At 35.0% G+C, this 20,364-nt stretch overlaps 3 protein-coding genes across 3 annotated transcripts; 1 reads left to right on the top strand and 2 right to left on the bottom strand.

Annotated features, from left to right (window-relative positions):
• Nucleotides 1–8,125: 8,125 nt before the first annotated feature.
• LOC111377670 (CENP-B homolog protein 2-like) lies at nt 8,126–9,681 on the bottom strand. Its single transcript, XM_023000795.1, has one exon. It carries the CDS (start codon nt 9,617–9,619, stop codon nt 8,126–8,128), a length of 1,494 nt encoding a protein of 497 aa, XP_022856563.1. The 5' UTR covers nt 9,620–9,681.
• Nucleotides 9,682–10,718: 1,037 nt separating this feature from the next.
• Nucleotides 10,719–11,572, top strand: LOC111377659 (GATA transcription factor 5-like). Its single transcript, XM_023000785.1, has 3 exons — nt 10,719–10,892; nt 10,998–11,191; nt 11,554–11,572. The coding sequence occupies exons 1-3, from the start codon at nt 10,719–10,721 to the stop codon at nt 11,570–11,572; spliced, it is 387 nt and encodes a 128-aa protein (XP_022856553.1).
• Nucleotides 11,573–14,232: 2,660 nt separating this feature from the next.
• LOC111377650 (protein FAR1-RELATED SEQUENCE 6-like) lies at nt 14,233–17,399 on the bottom strand. The gene is made up of 7 exons (XM_023000776.1): nt 17,382–17,399; nt 17,163–17,220; nt 14,916–17,116; nt 14,704–14,841; nt 14,561–14,639; nt 14,338–14,467; nt 14,233–14,263 (listed from the first exon to the last, which is right to left on the bottom strand). The coding sequence occupies exons 1-7, from the start codon at nt 17,397–17,399 to the stop codon at nt 14,233–14,235; spliced, it is 2,655 nt and encodes an 884-aa protein (XP_022856544.1).
• Nucleotides 17,400–20,364: the final 2,965 nt, after the last annotated feature.

Here is a 20,364-nt window from a genome sequence, read left to right as displayed (position 1 = left end):
AGGCCAGAGGAACCCATAAGTCTGAGATGCACTGGTGGCGCATTTTGAAGATGCCAGCTTTAGCTCGTATGAGCATAGGATGGGAACCCGATGGAGCAGCCGCAATATGAGTGCGATCAGCAATAGGCAATTTAGTGATAGGCTCCGGAGAAGCTGGTCTGACTTCCGATTGTGATAGAGATGAACCTGTATTACTTGCCCGCAAGGACTCATCCACTGGATCAGTACAAATAATACACGGATTGGATCCAGATTGAGGAATATGTCGAAAATGTGTTACAGAAAAAGGTAGGGATATGTTTGTGGGAAGGGGATTTGGCTCCAGAAAATTTGAGATTTGGAGAGAGGATATGGGCTGGGCTTGTGAGGTATGTTGGAAAAGGAAAGTGGTTTTCATCAAATTGGGCATGATGAGTGATATAAATTATGGAGGAAGTGGGGTCAAGACAACGAAAACCTTTGTAAGATGAATTATAACCGATAAAAATGCAATGAATGCTACGATAGGAGAACTTGTTAGTCATGTAATCACGTAAGCAAGGATAAACACGACAACCGAATGCATGAAAGTTTTCATAATTAGGAGATGAATTGTATAAAGCTCAAAGGATAACTTACCTCCGAGAAGCGGTTGATGATGTAAGCCGCAGTGCTAAAAGCGTCAATCCAGAAATGAGTGGGAACATGAGAGTGGAAAAGTAGAGCCAGACCTGTTTCAATAACATAACGATGTTTTCGTTTGGCACGATCATTTTGTGTGGGTGTATAAGGGCAAGAGAGTTGATGACGAATACCTCAAATACTAAGATGTGCTTTAAAGCAGTTGCTATTGAATTCTGCACCCCATCACTTTGAAATTTTTTTATGCAAGCAGAATGTCGATTTTCCACAAACATTTGAAATTGAATAAAAGTATTAAAGAAGTCAGATTTCAATTTTAATGGGTAAAGCCAAATGAAACGAGAATAATCGTAAATAAATAGAACATGATATGTGAAACCCGAATTTGATTTCACGGGAGATGGGCCCCATAGATAGCAATGAATAAGTTCTAATACTTTTGAAGATTGATATTCATTACGAGAATAGGGTAGACGATGATTCTTTGCAATTTGACATTTACTACATAACACAGGGGATGACAATAAGGAGGTAAGAGAAAGCTGTCCTTTTTTATTTAGAAAAGAAATAACAGAGTGATTCACATGTCAAAGGCAAGCATGCCATAAATCATATGAAGCATGAAGAGATTTATTTTCTTAGGATAGAAATAAAAGCCGAATTGCCACGTTCTAACACATATAGCCCACCATCTCGTTTGCCAGTTGTCACCACCTTTCCCGTTTAGCGATTTTGAACAGTGAAAAAATTATTAGTGAATGTAACAGATAACGGAAAGTCATTCGTTAATTTACTAATGGACAAAAGATTTTTAGTGATGTGAGGAACAAGCAAAACATCTAACAGTTGAAAATCAGGAGAATTGGACCAGTACGGGTTATGGGTAGGGAGGCACCATTTCCGACAATAACACAATCCTTACCCGTATAAGAAGTTGACTGATCCAAGAAAGTTTGGGCTGGAGTCATATAGGCCGAGGCCCCTATATCTAAATACCAATCAAAGGCCTTATGTTCAAAGACGGAGCAGGAAGAATTGAGGGCTTCTGCAAGTTGAGCCTCAGGGGTATGACCATGGCGGTCATATCGTTGTTGGCATCGTTCTGCATAGTGACCCTCTGCGCGACAGATTTGGCAGCGCGGGGGTCGTTTGATGGGGAAGCATCCTTGTCCTCGTCCATGGATGCTAGTTTGACTGTGTTGGTTGCGAGAAGAGGAGCTTCGCTGATTCATCTTCGCAGGGTAGTGATTGGTCATTGTGGATGCGCACGGGGGACGGTATAGCCGGCTCCAGGGATTTTTGAAAAAGCTCACAGCTCTATGCTTTTGGCACAAGATCTAGAAAACTTGGCAAAGGAGTAAGAGCCATTTGGGCCGTGGAGAAGGTCGAGAACTCTGAGCCTAGATCTCGGAGAAACCAATGCACTTTGTCGGTGCCGTCGACGGGTTGTCCAATTGTGTGGAGTTGATCGCACAAGGCCTTGAAGGCTCAGGAATACTCCGAAACAGACATGATGCCTCGTTTCATCAGCTACAAATCATCTTTGAGATGGATTTTACGGGCCTTGGAGCTGTGGCTGAAGGTGTTCTCTAAGGCAACCCACACCTCGTGTGAAGTTGAGAGTTCCACCACTTCTGCCATGGCTTCTTCGGTGAGAGAGGACAATAGAAGTCTGAGGAGGCATTGATCAATTTGTTTCCATGTCACATGTTTGATATTTGGTGTCTGAGAATTTTAAGGGGTAAAACGGGGTAGAGCTTCTATAGTTCCATCCACATACCCGATTAGTTCTTGGCTCTTTAAAAGGCAAAGTAATTAGCTTTTCCATAGGAGATAATGGGAAGAGGAGAGTTTGATTGTAACCATGTGGACAAGGGTATTGAAAGGAAGAAGGTTGAAGGAGGATTCAACAGCCATGGAAATGTAGAGAGGATCGTATGAGGGATGTTAATCTGTAATGTGCTCTAATACCATGAAAGTGTTTGAAAATCACCACACTTTCTAGTGGTGAGTTAATATCATATCTATATCCCTATTTACATGATTGTATATGTCTTGATTACAATGAAATGAAAATAATATGATTGAATGAAAGAATTGAGCAGACAAAGTGGAAGGCTACAATTATGGGTCAATGAGAATGCTGGGATTGAGGCTGAGAATCTGTCAATGAAAATGCTGGGATTAAGGCTTGATCCTTGACAGTAAGGATGTGATGTAGCACAACGGAAAAAGAACGAAATAATTTAACGACCGTGCTATTGAAGTTCTGATGATTCCAAATGAATTTCGAAACATAATTATCTTTTATTTTTTGTTCATTCCTAATATTACTAGAAATCTATGCATCAAACTCTTTGTTTCACACATGAATTTATAGAATTGCACTTGTTGATTTTCAAACATCAATTACGAGAATTTATGAAAATTGGAGAACATCTCAACTGTTAAAATTCAACTCAATTAATTGCCAAAAGGCTCACAACTCGTATTTAAATTAGTAAATAGAATTTGGATAATAACTAAACTCTCGTATAATTACTAACTATAGATAATGATAAAATTAAAGATAATGACTAACTCTAAATTGAATTAAAATTATAAAAATAAAGAGTCTTAATACTAATCAAAGACTAAATTAATTATAAATTGAAATGCAGTAAATTAAATTGTATAAGTTAAATTAAAATCATCAATATTCAATCTTCACCAGGATGGAGGTGAAGGTGGTGAGTGGGGGTGGCATGGGGTGGGTAGTGGTGATGGATATTTTCGTTTTTAAATTTTGACGTGTTACGTGTTTAACTATTTTAAGTGTGATTTATTGGTAGATTTTAAAAGTTCAAGTGACTCCATGTGCATTTTTTCCTTATTTTTTTTCTCGTATTTATTGCCTTTTTTATTTTTATTTATCTAATGAAAATGATAAGTCCATCCTTAATGGTGAAAATGATAGAAGGATGAGTTTTTAACATAATTGAAAGGTCGAGAGATAAATTATGTTGAAAAAAGTTGACGATAGATTTGCTATATTTTGCAAAAGTTGAAGACAAAACGAAAATTGCTGTTATTTTTACAGATACTAGTTACAGGTGAACGCGCAATTTTATAATGTTTTATAAGTGGTGTAAAAGTAAGTGCACATGAACTTGAAGAATTAATTTGTAATATTTTAATCTAAATATGTGAGAAATGTAAGCCCTTGACAATAAATGTTAATTATTATACATGCATGTAAATAGTGAAATATGTAATTGAATGTTAAATATATAATAAAAAAACGAAAAACGATGTATTATTGAAAATAATTTATATGCTTGTGATCTTGAAAATTAATTTAAACTATATACGTAATCCCAGAGAATAATTTTTTATCATGGAATTAAATGAATAATCTAGAAATAAATAAATGTGCATAAACATGAGTAATTTATATATACCTAGAGTAATTGCATAGCCAAGTGTGCATGAACTTGGACAATTAATTTGCACCATCTTGGTATAAAATATGAGAGAAATGCAAGTTCCTGAAAATAAATGTCAATTATTGTCTATGCACGTAAATAGTGAAATACATTATTGAATGTCAAATACAAATTAAAAAATGAAAAGTAAGATACAAATGAAATAATTGAATTGTAGTAAGGTTAGATTAGACGAGAAAATGATTCTCATATTCGCACCACAAAAGTTAATTGTTACACCACATTTTTAGATATTTTTCATATTTAGAATAAATGTTAAAGAAATTTATTTACTTATATATTTACAGAAAATTTATTTTTTCTAAAAAGGTAATAAAGTGTCTTAAAAAAAACACTTTATTTTTAAAGAGTATCTTGATCATGATAGAGAGCATATTTATATTCAAGTATTATAATAATTTATAAATTAAAACATACTCTTTATTTTACTCTTTTTAGCATTTATTCATTTATTTTCCCACACACACTATATATATATATATATATAGATTCCAATGGCTAAAATGATGTGCTCCTGTTTGTTGTAGATTAAAATCAAAATTTTAATAATTTTGATAAAAGTTGACTAATTTTATGGATTCCACAAAATGTGTAATTAAAATTAATTATTAACTTTGACTTGATAATATGATTTTAACATACACAGGACAAGAGCTATATAACATTAATACATAAGTAGTGAAGTATTGAAATTTATAATGTTATTAAATGCAATTTTTATAAAACATAAATGCAAAGTGAGTTTGACCATTCAAAATTTCAAATATAGAGAATCAAACTCACTTTCTATTTTTAAAAAATAGCGTAAATATTTTTCTGAAATATACTTTAAAATTTTAAATATTTGACTTTTTAAAACAAAGAGCATATTTGAAGAGTCTATTGAAAATGCCCTTATAAACAAAGAAATAAATATACGATAATTAACAATGTTTTAAAAATCGGACTGAGTATCAACCTAAAAATTAAAAAGGGTCAAGAGTCAGAGGGTGGAATCGGAGTTGAACTGGGATCGAACCGAATGCCAAAACTAAGTAAATAACACACCTAAATAATAAAAATATTATAACAATTTTGTTAAAAAAATCGTACTACTAAGTCAAACTAAATATAAATCCACGTTTGTCATTATATTTATTATCTTATAATTTATTTTAAAACTTCAAAAACTAATTGTTTATATGTCCAAAATAATTTGCTTTGTTCAATTGAAATTGTTTGTGATTTGCGGATCATGATTTAACTCCATATGATATAGAATGAAGTAGATAATTAAACATGTAAAAATTCAATTGACCAACCTTGTAACTTTTATAATTATCTCACAGTTGACCATAAAGAATGTGGATGAGGATAATCTGTTGAAACTAGCCTAAATTTATCCCACATCTGTTTCCCATAGAAAATGTGCATGAAAATCATCTTTTTAAAATCAACCAAAGTCTTAATTAATATCCGTTAGAAAAAAATTGTGCAAGAGGAGTCTCTTTTAAAACTAGCAAGATGTGAAAATCAAAGGAAATTGGCTTGCTGCCATTGCAAGTGAGCCCATTAGACAAAAGTAGAATCAATCCTTAAAATAAAAAAGGGGAATGTGCAAAGAACCGGTAAAAAACAGTGACCAGTTTTTCCGACTTTGTGGTTACCCGGCCAGTTCATAGGTCTATTGACCAGTTTTTACTTTTATGGTTAATGTAGAGTGATTGGACTGGATTTGAGGTCGACTCCCAGTTTTTCTTTTCCGATTAAACTGGACGGTTCGGTCCGATTTTAATAACATTGATAATTAATAAAAGATAAGTCTATATGATTGCTGAAGAAATCTTTATTTTCGTGTTTCAACCAATTTTATGAAAATTGAACCGAATGTGACAATTCAGTTGGAAAAATTGAAAATATGTCTGAAATTCAAATTTGTTAAACTAGAGATTAAACCTTGAATCGGTTGACTCATACAAGGTTTTCCTGAGTCCACCGATTAGATAAGAAAAAATGAAAAATTAGTTATATCAGTCTTCGAGTTGCTGGATCGTCTCTTTTTTTTTTTCTTTTCTTTTTTTGATATGAAATTTACCTTACCTTCTCGTAGTAGAAATGTTGTTATTACACAATTTCTCCTAATTTTTTTCTTTTGAAAGTTCTATTTTTCCCTTTCTCTCATTGAAAACGTTTTTCTCCTTCTCCATCGATGACATCGCTATCAGTTTACCATGATTCTGATGAAGCGAAAGAGATAAAAATGAGGCTTACAGTTAAACCTCGATAAAGTAATAATCTCGATTATATAATAATTTCTTTCGATCCCGACTTGGGCCAATGGACTAAAGTAATAACCTCGCTAAATGCATTAAGTAATAAAAAAAAGGGGAAAATTTCATAAGTAAGAATTTAAGTATCACACATTTCAAAATTAAGAAAATAAGTTTCAAACTTCAAAAATCAAATTTTTATCAAAATTTATTTATGATTTAATTATTTAATTAATTATTTTATTAATTAAATATATTTAGGTCACAGATCTATACAATTTGACCACAAATTAACAATTTAATTAATTACTTATTATTTTTTGGTCATAAATCAAAAATTTTATGTCACAAATTTTTCAACGATCACAATTCAAAAATTTTGTAAGTCACAGTTTGTTCATCAGTCACAAATCAAAAATATAATTAGTCACGGATTAATTTTTAGTCACAACCTATTTTTCAATCACAAACTAATAATTTTACAGGTTGTAAACACCTTAAATATGTCATGGTAAAATCTTGCTTGTTGAGTTGTCCATCGATGATAGTAAACAAAGCTGCTCAAACCCTCAACCTCTTTGCTTCGAAACCATCTTCTGGCACCTTTTCCTTTATGAGATATTCGATTAGGTAGTTTATCCAACTTTTTTGTGATCTACATTTACGACTTTGAACATGTGTTGAATGTAAGGTTGTTGCAGGACTTGCACATTCGCCGTGCGAGGTAAATTTCACAAGTTAGCAGATATGTGTCTATCCAATGCGTATGTTCACTCATTGTCTTCTAGGGGGCCTCAGTTATTTTAAAGTTTGTAGATCCTCCTTACAGATCTCTTACTTTCATTAGATACACTGTCATCTTTCCATCTATGCTCCAAAATTTCCCATCACCTGCCCAACTATCAACTGAGAGTCACTACAATTCTCTATAGTTGTTTGTAGCTGGGAATTCAAAGCTTAATGAGTATTCCAACTCTTTGAAATTCGGCCCTATCATTATGATCTCTGCCTTGGATCCCTCACTGTTCGAGGATCCATCCACAAAAATTTACCAATCTACCTTTTGTCCTACTAGCTGCTCAAGCAGGGTACAGTTAAACCTTGATAAAGTAATGGTCGATCAACGGTGGTATTGCCAGAGATGTGGCACACACTGACGCACGACTTCTTCACAAAGCAAGTCACCAAAGTGGTGGATCAGCTCCACGGTGTCATTTCACCGCCGCAAATCATGGTAATTGGTCGGAGATGTGGGACGCCACGCTCCGTTATGCAGTGCTACCTCCTGGTGGCAACGACTCGGTGTCATCATTTGAAGTGGCATGGGTAGGTCTCCGGCGACGGCGAGCAGATGGAAAGGAAGAGAGGGAAAAGATGGAGAGTGATGGTAGATGACTAACTAGAAGAGAGGGAGAGTGAAGATGAGACTGGGGGAGTGAAATTAATTTTATTAGGGTTTGGGATTTTGGTTAATAAAAATATTGATTAAAAAAAATTCTGATTTTTGAATTATTAAACTTGCCATATGATTTTAGAATGTTGTATTTTTCATGTATGGTTTTGTGTAATTTCCACTAAAAAAATTGAATCTTTAAGGGCCCAATAAAAATATAAAGTAATAATTACTGGATTTCATTGAGAAAAAAATATATATATAGACCAAAATTTTTCAATTAATCAACAATACCCGTACAATAATAATTCCTTTTGAAAATATGCATCTATAGTTGATTTTTTTTCTTCCCACCTAAATCAAAATGAACCCCATCCTTAACTTTGTAGAGCATACACAACTTCCGGAATATTTTGCTCTTGTTGTAGCAAGTAGTTGCTTAAGGTGACTATTGCTTGAAATGCCTCTTTTGACGACACATTTGGGACAACGCTACTATCATCTGGTTCAGGATCATTTTCATCATCATTACTGTTCATTACCGATTGAATAATTTCTTCGTCTGTAGGTGATTCCATAACTGCATCATTCTCGCTAGGATAGTTCAAAAGATGCTCAACATCCATTACATTTCTATAGTATAAATTAGAGATGACATCATTTAATCCTTGGATACCTTCATCTAATTCACCAACTTCTGGTTCGGGAACATTGTTTTCTTCTGACCGAATCTTGCAATGCCGAAAATAATTTGCAATTGTTGTTGTCTTCACATCAAAATTCCAAGTCATGTTAGCAAAATTAATAGCTGTCAAAATATTAATTTTTTCAGGATCTGGTGCTTCAACCTCAAGGCCTTGTAAGATGCTAGAATAAAAACGACGACGATAATGATCTTTGAATGCTCGAATAATCCCAACATCACATGGTTGGATCTTATACGTTGTGTTAGGAGGTAAGAAAAATAACTCTACATTTCTCAAGCCTTCAACTACCTTTGGATGAGCTGGACAATAGTCTATTCTTAAGAGAACCTTCCTGCCATTCATTCTCTTATCAAACCAACCAACAAAATCTTGAAAAAGCAAGCCAGTCATCCAAGCTTTCTTGTTGGATCGATACTTGCAATTAAGATTATTCATATTCACATTTTTAAAGTATCTAGGATTTGCATACTTACTAATAACCCAAAGTGGTATTTTGTCAGATCCATCACCATTGCAACAAACAACAACAGTAATTCTCTCTTTATCTTTTTTGTGTCCTTCGAGCTGCTTGATAGCAAGTGAATGATCAACTTCCAATCGGTAAAATAATCTAGTTTCATCCATATTGTAAATATCTTTCAACTGAAACTGGTCTAGTTTTGATCGTATTCCAGGTAAAGCATTTTCAATGTTCGCCATGATAACTGAACCACTTTCACCAAAACGTCGATAAGATTTGATTCTATATCTTGCCTTGAAATGTTCTAACCATCCACTAGAAAAACTGAATTCTGGATTAGTTTCACCATACATTTTTTGCAAAAGCTCTTTTGCTTTTCCTTGAATAATTTCTCCATACATGTTCACTTTATCTTGCCTTTGAAGAAACCACTCATATAAAACTTTCTCTAAATCATGGTATTTTGCCAATTTGTGCCTTTTAACGTCGCTATTTTTCATCTCATTTGACAAATATTCCGAGGCCCTTTTAAGAGTGTTCGATATTGTTGATTGACTAATAGTCAAATCAAATTTTTGTTGCACCCATGCTTGCATATCTTTTTGGCTAATAGTTGGATTCTCTTTCTTATGCTCACATATTGCACTCCTCATTTTATCGGTTAAAGTTGATTTTTTTACTCCTTTCAAATGATGAGAAGACATTGGAGGGGAAACAAAATATTGTATGTGCTTGGAATATGTCTTCCAAATATCTAGCTTTTATAGGTAAAGACTAAACATTTTCATTTGCTATGTACGTGAACTTAGTTTTTAGAGACATTAAGTTTCACTAAAACTTTTGAGCTTCCCTATATTCAAATACTACTTTGATTAGTGTCTTTTGATTTTTTTTACCACATACAATGTACATATTTTATATTGAAAAGCTCTCTCTAAAATAATAAATATTTATTTATCGATAAATGAATAATTTATTCATTTATCGATAAATAAATAACATCGCTAAATGAATATTTTTTTCCGATCCCGAGGGTATTACTTTATCGAGGTTTAACTGTATTTTCTTCTTGACGTTGTGTCCATTACAAATGAAGATTCACTTTTGTGTTTAATCACTTTCTTTTTCCTTCTATTATTATTTTTTTACGTAGTAAATTAAGAGTTAATTAATTAATTAATCATTTACTTATTCTAATAAATTATAAATTAATATATTCACTAATTGTAAAATTAGTTTAGAATAGTCGAACTATTTATTAGACTCTATTTGTAATTTTTATACTAAGCGCTTGTTTTGTACTCATTTTTAGAAGATTTCTCATCGTTGGAACAGTACGTAGGCCCAGATGCAACAACAACATACAAATTTCCTAAAAATGCCCCTCTCAAAAACAATGTCATAAATGAAAAAAGGGTAGAAAGGTAATTTTGCCTTGGTTTGTTCAATAAAATTAAATGCACCTGCATTTTTACTGTATAACGGGCAAAAAATGGCTTTTAGACACAGGCTAAATCCGTGTTTGAGCTACATTTTTTCAAAAAAATATATTCTTAAACAATGATTTAATATCATTGCAACCACATATTTTTCAATAAAATAATGTTACACTCAACTTTAATTTTTTTAATTTTTTAACCACACATTTTTAATCAATATACTACTCAAAAACGCATTCTAGGGGTGCGTTTGAACCCCATTATTTGACATTACGATTCTGCTACTCGTACAGAACCGGTTGACAGAGTGAGGTGGAAAGGGAAAAAAAAGACAAAAAAAAAAAGAAATGAAAGGAGACCCGGCATGAACGCACACCCCGGCCCAACCCATTGTATTTTCCCAATTCTCAGACGTCTGCGGATCGAAGGCGAATCAAGGCGATCGAAGCTCCCTGTCTTCTCTCTTCCCTCCGCTAACAGTGCTTCCTCTGTAAAAGATGATTTTGGGACTCTTCGTTGCAGCGAACTAAGCGTGCCGGTGAGACCAAGTTTCAATTTTTATGCATATTTTTTTCGAATTAACCGGTTTTGGAAGCTATATTCGAAGAAAGAAAACTGAGAAAGGGGGTATGTTGTATGGCAGGCGCAGGATTTGGAGAATTTAGAGTGGTTATCTCATTTTGTGGAAGAATCATTCTCTGAATATTCTGTCACCGGGAAGTTGCCACCGAACTCGACGGAGAACCAGTCTGAACCAGAAATTTCAGTTCCCGAGAAGCCTTGTTTCACCACTCCGGTTCAGACCAAGGCCAGAACGAAACGAAACGAAATCGGCAGGTAAATTAGCTGCTTCTGATATGTAGTTTACGTGGGTATGTCGAAGCCACTTTACTTGTAGTTTACATGGGTATATCAAAATCGGTAGATAAAATTTGTGTATTTTTTGAATTTTCAGTAAGAACCGAAAATATGAGCTGAAGTTGACTTATATTATGAGTTTCTTTGTATCACAAGAACTTATCAGAATTGCATTCGAAAAATGAAATTTGGTTTCTGAGACTCTGGGCACTGCAAGATTCTGAGATTCATTTCATGCGTCAAAAGTGAAATTCATTGTATCACATACATGCCTGAGTGTATACTGTAAGAAATGCATTGCATCACTGCAAGAATGTGTAACTGAAATGTGTGTACTGCAGTTTGATGAAGCCTGAGTGAGATTCATTGTTTGACATACATGCCTGAATGTGTACTGCAAGAATGTGTCGCTCAAATGTGTACTGAATGTGTGTATTGCAGTTTATTGAAGCCACATTTCATGTGTCACTGAGTGTGTTTATTGCAGTTTACAATGACAGGACAAAATGATGGAGTCTGCCATGGATGTAGAAGACGTGGTCACATCTTTGCGGATTGCCAAAACAAGGTCCCGTGCCCGTGGTGTAGAGATGCATATGTGAAGTGTTTTGTTGTGGTGAAGAACACTAAGAACAAAGGTAAATTGTTCAAGTGTTGTAGCAAAAATTGTGGATTTTGGGAGTGGGTGAAAGATGGTGAAACGTCCGGTGAATCAAGTTCTGTTGGCAACTCCTTCAATAATCATGTGGCGACCGAATTAGAGAACAACGTCTCTTGCATGTTCGAAACGATGTGCCGATTGACTCAAGAAAAAGACGTGGAGATAACCGTTACAATACGCAAAGGAAAGGCAAACGCGGAATGTGATGAGAAAGGAAAGGGGCCGGCATGATTTTCTCCGCTAGTTTGAAGTCTTTATGTATCTATGAAATGTTTCTTTGTTTGGAATTGTGAATGACTACATGTCAATGTATTGGCTAGTTACTAGGCTGGTAGGAATATCTCGTTTTTGGTGGAATGAATTCAAGTGAAATTGCTATCATTTCCAGCAGTTCCTTATTTAAAATCTCGTTCAGTTTCCTTTACTGTCATTTCCAGCAGTTCCTTTAACCTAATGGATATGAACTAGATATTATGTTGAAACTTGTATGAGCCAGTCAAATTGGAGACAGCAAGTCAAATTGTCTCCAATTTGACTGCTAATGCTAATATTAAAGAACTGGGAACCAATTGTCTTCATTCAACAAGAAGATGTATTGAAATCCATTAAGTACTCCCTCAGAAGTATGGGGCAAAGTATCAGTTTCTTCTAATAAACAAATGCTCCAATCGCATGCTCGTTACATTGAATTGAACAGGAATTTACACTATTAAGATAAACGGCCATTTGGGAGTTTGAATTTCTGCATAAACTTTCTAGGCAGGAGAAGTCACAAGGCTCCAACAACTCCATTACTTTCAACCACCAATTGTCTCTCTCCTATTGGTGTCATTTTAATGCAACTTGCCAACTTGATGAATCGTGGTTCTCGACTAACATATTCAATAACAGAAGCAGAGCTTTCCAGTCAAGCAATTTCCAGCAATGAAAGCCTTGCCTTTGTGTGATTTATCAAAGCTAATGAGCATGCTTCGAGAGATGCTTCAGCCAGCATCGGAAGCCTACAACGGATGGCAACTCCAATTGTCACCTAAAATCCTTTGTGAGTCTTGCATTGATTGGAATTATTGATTCAGCAGCATGCTTGAGCGCTTGTCTTTGTTGCAACTCATCAAAGAATAAACTTCCCTCCTGCACAACAAAGGAAAGACAAATAATTAGATACTTCCTAAAATCCATAAACTAAATATCACTACTAAAAAACATGATAAGCTATATAAGAAGAAGATTTTCAAATTACTGAACCGAACACGATTGTATAGAATTAACGAAAAATTGCAGGCCCAGTCTTTAAACTTCGACAAATAAAGCTCATGAAACTCCCAATAAGTTCTTTGCAGACTTTAGTCACAACATGTCAAAAGTGTAAGAGAAAGAAATGCTCACTGTTAGCTGTTTAGAGTACTGTCTGATAAGAATTGCAGCGAATTCCTCTGGTGTATATAGGTTGCTTGAAGAGTAGAATTGTGCCAAGTAGTAATTGTTTAGGTAGTCGTTACTGCCCATCACCATCTGATGTCCAGTTTCATCAAGAATTCCAGCAGCACCAGATCCATAGTTCACGCCTGTGAAAACATCCTGGTTTCTTGCAGTTGCATCGGGTGGAATATAATTTTGAAACCCCAAAAGTTCACCTGTCAAGAAATTTTACTCAAAACAAATGCCTCTTTTCCTGAAAGTATACAAGGACGTGCTTGTTCATAGAAAACATGATGTCAGTAAAGGAAAATGAGAAGACTAACCTATCAAATCTGCTATATTCTTGCCATTAGTGAATCTCCCAGTCGGCCCTTGTGGAAAATCAATTCCATAAGGCAAATAATTGACTTTTGCACTGGTATTCAAATTATTATTATTTCCATTATCCACTAACGAGTCACCAAAAATGAAGTAGCAAGGAAATTTTGGTTCAGCAAAGACTAATTGTGCCTTTAAACATAACAATACTCCTACAATGAAAAACTGGATGAACCAGACTTCCTAATATAAGCCCATAAAGAAAGAGCCTGCAACACCATAATATAAGCAGCTTCCTAATAAACATAACTAAACGCAACAAATAATCAAACGCTCAAAAGTGACCAAACAGCTGAAGTACAGAGCATAGTAGTTATATTTCAAGATGCAAGCTGCCATATTGTGCAACAGAGCCTCAAAATAAGTCATGGGATATAGCATTCCTCGCTACAAGGACAATAAAGTAAAGTTGAATATAAAGTGCTCCTACATAAAGGCAGGACAATCCAGTCCGCCATTGAAGTACTCATCAAGTTCGATTTATCCATACTTGTCTTCAAAATAAGTCAAAATTCAAAGTGCAAACAAGTTGAAAAGATAGGGCAAGTAGCAGTTATAATATCTAGTTCATATCCATGACATCTCCGATTTGACTGCAAATGGGATTAACAGAAGTTATAATGTCTTTCTGCATATGTTGAACATTGTATGAGCATATGTTGAAAACCAGTTTCCTGCAACAACTTCACATGGACGACTTGGCATGGAAAAACTTATCCAGATGGTGCCTTTTTCCCATGAAAATGTGAGTTTCCTCCATCTCGGTCCGGTAAGCGTGGGTACAAGTATGGCATTTCCTGAAAATCTATGCAATCCGATATGTAATGCCCAAAGAAGGAATTAAATAGATGATGCACTCTCGTAAGTAGAATGTTTAACTATATATTTACCTGGACCATGGAAGTGAACATGATTGCCGGACGAAGGTATAAAACTTTGTTGTGTGAATGCAAGACTTTGACTGTCACCCTGCAAAAATTATTATTTAAGTCATTTGTTGTCCATATTAATCTAATAATATACATATACTTACCATTAGGAGTTGTGAATACGTGAACGGTGTCGTCATGCAATGTTGTGACTGTTGAGGTACTTGAACGATATGTGCGTCAACGCCAACATTACTTGGTCGTGCCTTCGGCCGATTTCCTTTGGAGATACTCGAACTCCCCTGCATGACATCACAACAAGGTCTTTATATTACGTAAACAACACATAAGCAATTGGTAATATTAGTGTATTAACCTTTGCTTTGTTTGAACTAGGCTCCAACGGGCTCTTCTTGCGAAGTTTCTTCGGTGCACCCTTTCTCTTCGCACACTTAGGATCACGTACTCCACTATTCATAGTTTCTTGTGATGGCCCACATTGCGATGCTAGTGGTGTACTATGTGGAGACATGAGATTACTAACAACATTCGACTTCGTTGTCGTTACCATTTCACATTCATGTTCGATCCATTTTTGTATACTTGCAGCTCTGCTTTCATCATCTGCGACCAAGTCCGCCAACTTAGCAAAAGACTGACACAGTTTGTCATACATTAACTGCCCCGGGGTACTAGTCAACCCATCGTAATGAACTGCGACCCTTGTGTGGGATCTACTTACATCTCGCCGCCATCTCCGTAGTACATACCTATCCGGTACGTGTTTGATGCCATTACGAATCAATACTGCAATCATGTGCCTGCATATTATTCCTCGAAATTCGATTAGGTGGCAACTGCAAACAATTTGGCAATCTTCTCGCTGAAAAGAGACGGAGAACGTTTTTCTGTGCGATTGCTCATTGTTTATTTGTTCCTCGCACACCTCATATGTTGTCCCCCAACTTCCCTCCAAAGTCGAGATCAAGTCACAATAAAGCTTCCCGGTAAACTCTTCTTGAACTTCTCTAAACTTTGCAATGGTGTATACAGCTTGAAATTGCTTCTCCATTTCATACCTTGTCGCACATGGCACCATTTGTGAGAAAGACTTGAAATCAGCTTGAATCTCCTTCTCAACTAAAGACTTGAAATCAGCTTGAATCTCCTTCTCAACTTTATTCTTCAAAGCCCGTTCATATTGTTCGACAAACTGCTTTAACGAAGTCTTTGAATGCACATAGCCATCAAAGAACGCGTTCATACTCTCACTGCGTTGAGTTGTGGACATTCCTGTCCAGAAGCTGGTTTTAAAATAACATGGAACCCATCGACATCTGTTATCGTACAGTCCGGACAACCATGCATTATCATGCAAATCATATGTACCAATCATTACCCTCCATCCATCTTCAAATTCTTCAACAAATTGTGAATCGTAAACCAAACCGTGTATAGCATGAAATATTGAACCCTTGTCCACGTGATATCCAAACTTCTCCGGTAACTTTTTCAATATATGCCACAAACACCATCTATGTTTCGTATCGGGGAACACAATTGCAATTGCATTCTGCATTGCCTTGTCTTGATCAGTAATTATACCCTGGGGAGCTTTTCCATGCATACACTGCAGCCATGTCCTAAATAGCCAGACGAATGTATCTGTATCCTCATTCGAGACCAGCCCACATCCAAGCAGAGTAGATTGTCCGTGATGATTAATTCCAACAAAAGGAGCAAACGGCATGTCATACTTATTGGTGAGGTATGTGGTATCGAATGTGACGACATCACCAAATTCTTTATACGCCTGCCTACTCCTATTATCTGCCCAAAACACATTCTTTAGCCTCGAATCTTCGTCCAAATCCATACTGAAGTAAAACGGGGCGCAAGTGGCTTGCATTTTCGAAAAGTATGATTGTATTGCTACAGCATCCCCTTCTCGAAGTCTCAGACGCCGAACTTGCTCAATATAGTTTCGACAATCCTTTTCCATGCACGCCATATTTTCGTATCCACCTGCTTCGACTACTGCAGAGTTGAAACTTTTATGTAATGGAATTCCTGCCATATCATTAACTTGTAGCCGCCGTTTAACATGAGTGCTCAACTCTCGATTACATCGATATAGTCTCGACTTGGATGGACTTGTTTTATGATTATGCTCCAAATTTACTGTGTTTATTCTCCATATTCCGCGACTGTCCATAGATGCAGTCAACCTCGCCTTACAACCTGTCTGAATGGTTGGTTGCGGTTTCAAAGAACCAATTGTAGTACTACTTCTTTTTCCTTCACGACTACAAGTTAATGTCACATATCTCACAATACCATCGTTATCCTTTTTGGAATTTCTTTTCCTGACTGGAAAACCTTCGGCATACACAAATTTTTTGTAGTAGTCAAACAATTCATTTTCATCATTGAACTTCATTCCAACCTCGGGCACTCGCAAAGGCACATCATCTGTTGCTACAATTTCATCACCCAATATGTTCACTTTCTCCACGACATTCTCAGACTCAGATTCTACCAAGACAATGTCATCCAAATTCTCCAACATATTTTTCCCTGCAACCGTAAACGTAAAATCAGTTGCAATAATGATTTAACCAACCTGTAACTTTCTCTCTAAAAATAATGTCAACCAACATTGGACCAAAAATTAATGGTTTCTGAATTGAATCAGTTCATACCCCCACCAACACACAGGTTATAAAAGGACAAAATTATGCAACAAACTGCACGAGAAAATGCATTTATAGGGCCAAATTGCCGTTCATATTGTATAGATCTGGTAGATTTGTTGTAATCTCATATCATTTTTGTATATCACCTTCCTTTCAATTCCCATAAACAGATTTCAATTGGGGCTCCCTTCTACGCATAAATGGCGGATTCGCTGGGGATGCTACAGGCGTAGCTTTTAATCGTTTGAACGGAGTGTTAAACTACCAACAAGAAGGAGCAGAGACGCTTTAAAAATGCATACGAAACGCCATTGCCAGAAAACTCATAAAATACGCCATTGCCAGAAAACTCATAAAATATGGGCAGATTCATTGATTGTCAAACTTTCTTAAAATCTTTAACCTTTTGCTTTACAGTAAAATTAATTTTCACAACAAAAAATGAACAAAAGTTTGTGATTAACTCAAGAATAAAAACCACCATTCTAGCCGACATTACAGAAATTTTAAAATCGGAAAATACCCATTAACTTTGTCTGCCATTTTTGAATAACTGCTTCCAATATCTGTCTGAAATTTGTAGGCACTGCAAATGGTGAAATTTGGAGAAAATGGGCCGTATTTCGCTCGAAGAGGGTAAGAACCGTTCGCGCCTAATAGTCGTCCTCCAGTTCGCGCCTTGTTCGAAGCTGAATATTTCTTGTCTTGTTTAGTGGGTATAGCCAGTTCGCGCCTTGTTCAAAGCTGAAGATTTACCCAGTTCGCGCCTTGTTCGAAGCTGAAGATTTAGTGGGTATGGGGTCGGGTAGGGAAAGATAAAGGAGGAAATAGTTTTTAATTGTTTAGTGGTTGCCAACTTGTGTATATTTTAATCAACAATTCCACCTCCTTCTGTCAGGGACCGTGTGAACTACCGTGTACAACAAGACTTATTCTTGACATTATAATGAGATGAATAGTGTTTTTTTAAAAATGAGTGGTTAAAATTTTTTTGATTTACGTATAATATTATTTTATTGAAAATTGTGTGGTTAAAATTAGGAGAGAGAAAAATTTAATTTAATATAATGAGAAATAATGGGGTTCGAACGGGGGCTAAGAAAAATAATGTGGTTCAAAGAAGGGCTAAATATACCCCGTTTTGTACACATTAATGTAAAAATGAGAATGAAAAATATAGTCATTACGAACTCCACACAAGAGATAGAAAGTCTAATATAGTGGCTTGATATGATAGATAACAGTCATATTTTTCATTTTAATGGGCAAATAATGAGAATCAATCAGGGGCTATATAATTACTCATTCAACCAGTTTAACTCCGACACTGTCCCCGATTTAACTTCTTGACCTAAATAATAAAAATTATAAATTGCCTAAATCCGCTTTTTTATCTTTTTCCATGCGTGGTCGAGCAAATGTGTTGGGTTCAAACATGTTTAAAACTTATTTCTATTTTCTAGCCTTTGTTTGATAACTTTAAAATATTTATTTTTTTAATGACCATGAATGTTTGGGATAGCTTACGCACACATCGACTAATCCCACGGGACCCTGAAATTTAAAGTCGAATACTCACCTCAATAGTCTCGAGGGAATTCGAATTGATGACCATTAGGGAGCAAATCCAAGACCTGACCACTGAATTACCCTTTAGGGTTTTGATAACTTTAAAACTAATCACAAATTTATTAAAAAAATAATTTGTACACTTAATTTCATAAATTTATTTATTTTTTACTTTTTAATACACATTCTAAAATAAAATTACTTTTTACAAAATTTATTTTTGATAAAGTTTCCATCAAACAAGTTATTAATCTGACAATAAACGAATTATGTTATTATTTTATTTTTATAGAAGATTTGCATAATCAACTCTAAATCCACGCAAGCTTGATGTTCTATATTGTCCCTCAAACGCTCGATCCAGTGATCTAAAACATAGTGGACAAGCCTGTCATTTGTTCGATTGAAGAAATTCTAATCCAATAATGCCCCCGTTTGGCCCCTATTAAATTTCATTACATTACGTTCCTGTTTGGCTCCCATTACGTGAAAAAATTAATGAGTGGAATAATATTTTTTTGAAAAATGAGTGGTTGAAAAAGAAGGAAATTTTTTTGATTTACGTGTAATATTATTTTATGGAAGATTGTGTGGTTGAAAATAGGAGAGAGAAAAATGAAATGAAATGTAATGTAATGAAAATTAATGGGCTCAAATGGTTCTATTTTTCTTTTTCGTATTTTCAACCACACAATTTTTCATAAAATAATATTACGCGTAAATCAAAAACTTTTCTTTCCTTCTCAATCACTCATTTTTTTCAAAAAAATAATATTCTACCCATTTTCATTTTTCGAAAATGGTGGCCAAACGGGGGCAATATTTCCTTGTTCGATAGTGATTATAATAATTGATTTTTTTTACTATTAGATATAAAAGTTGATCCTAAATGTGAGCGAATAAGTAAAAAATGATTGCTAAAATAGTAAAACAACGATCAAAAATTGATTTTTGGATGAAAAATTACTACCAACATACTATTGTAAAATTGTACTCCATTTGCTTGCCAGGAACAGTTTAGTCATTGTAACAAATGCATAGTTTTGCGCGTTCTCACCCACCAAATCGAGTTAAATTGTTCCAATGGTCATTGAACTTAAGTTCATCTCTTTGATTGGTCACTGAAGTTTAAAATGTCAAGTATTGGTTATTGAATTTAGGTCCATGTTTTTGATTGCTCACTGAAGTTAAAAATGTCGAGTTTTACCCATCGAATTTTGAAAAATATTATACATTGTACATCGAACTTTGAAAAATATTATACATTACTCATTGAACTTTGAAAAATACCGTATATTATTCACTTTAAATTCGATATTTTTCAAAAGTCAACAATTACGTTAGAGAGTAACGTACAGTATATTCTGAAATTCAGTGGCTAAAATTCGATATTTTAAATTTTAGTGAACAATCTAAGACATAAATATAAGTTCGGTGAGCAATCGACGATATTGACGTAAGTTTAATGACCAAAATTTGCCATTTTAAATTTTAATGACCAATCATAGACATGGACCGAAATTGAATTGCCGTTGGAACAATTAACTCCACGAAATCGGG

Source organism: Olea europaea, chromosome 3, assembly GCF_002742605.1.
Source record: "Olea europaea var. sylvestris chromosome 3, O_europaea_v1, whole genome shotgun sequence".
Taxonomy (NCBI): Eukaryota; Viridiplantae; Streptophyta; class Magnoliopsida; order Lamiales; family Oleaceae; genus Olea; species Olea europaea.
This window is presented reverse-complemented; position numbering and strand designations above follow the sequence as displayed.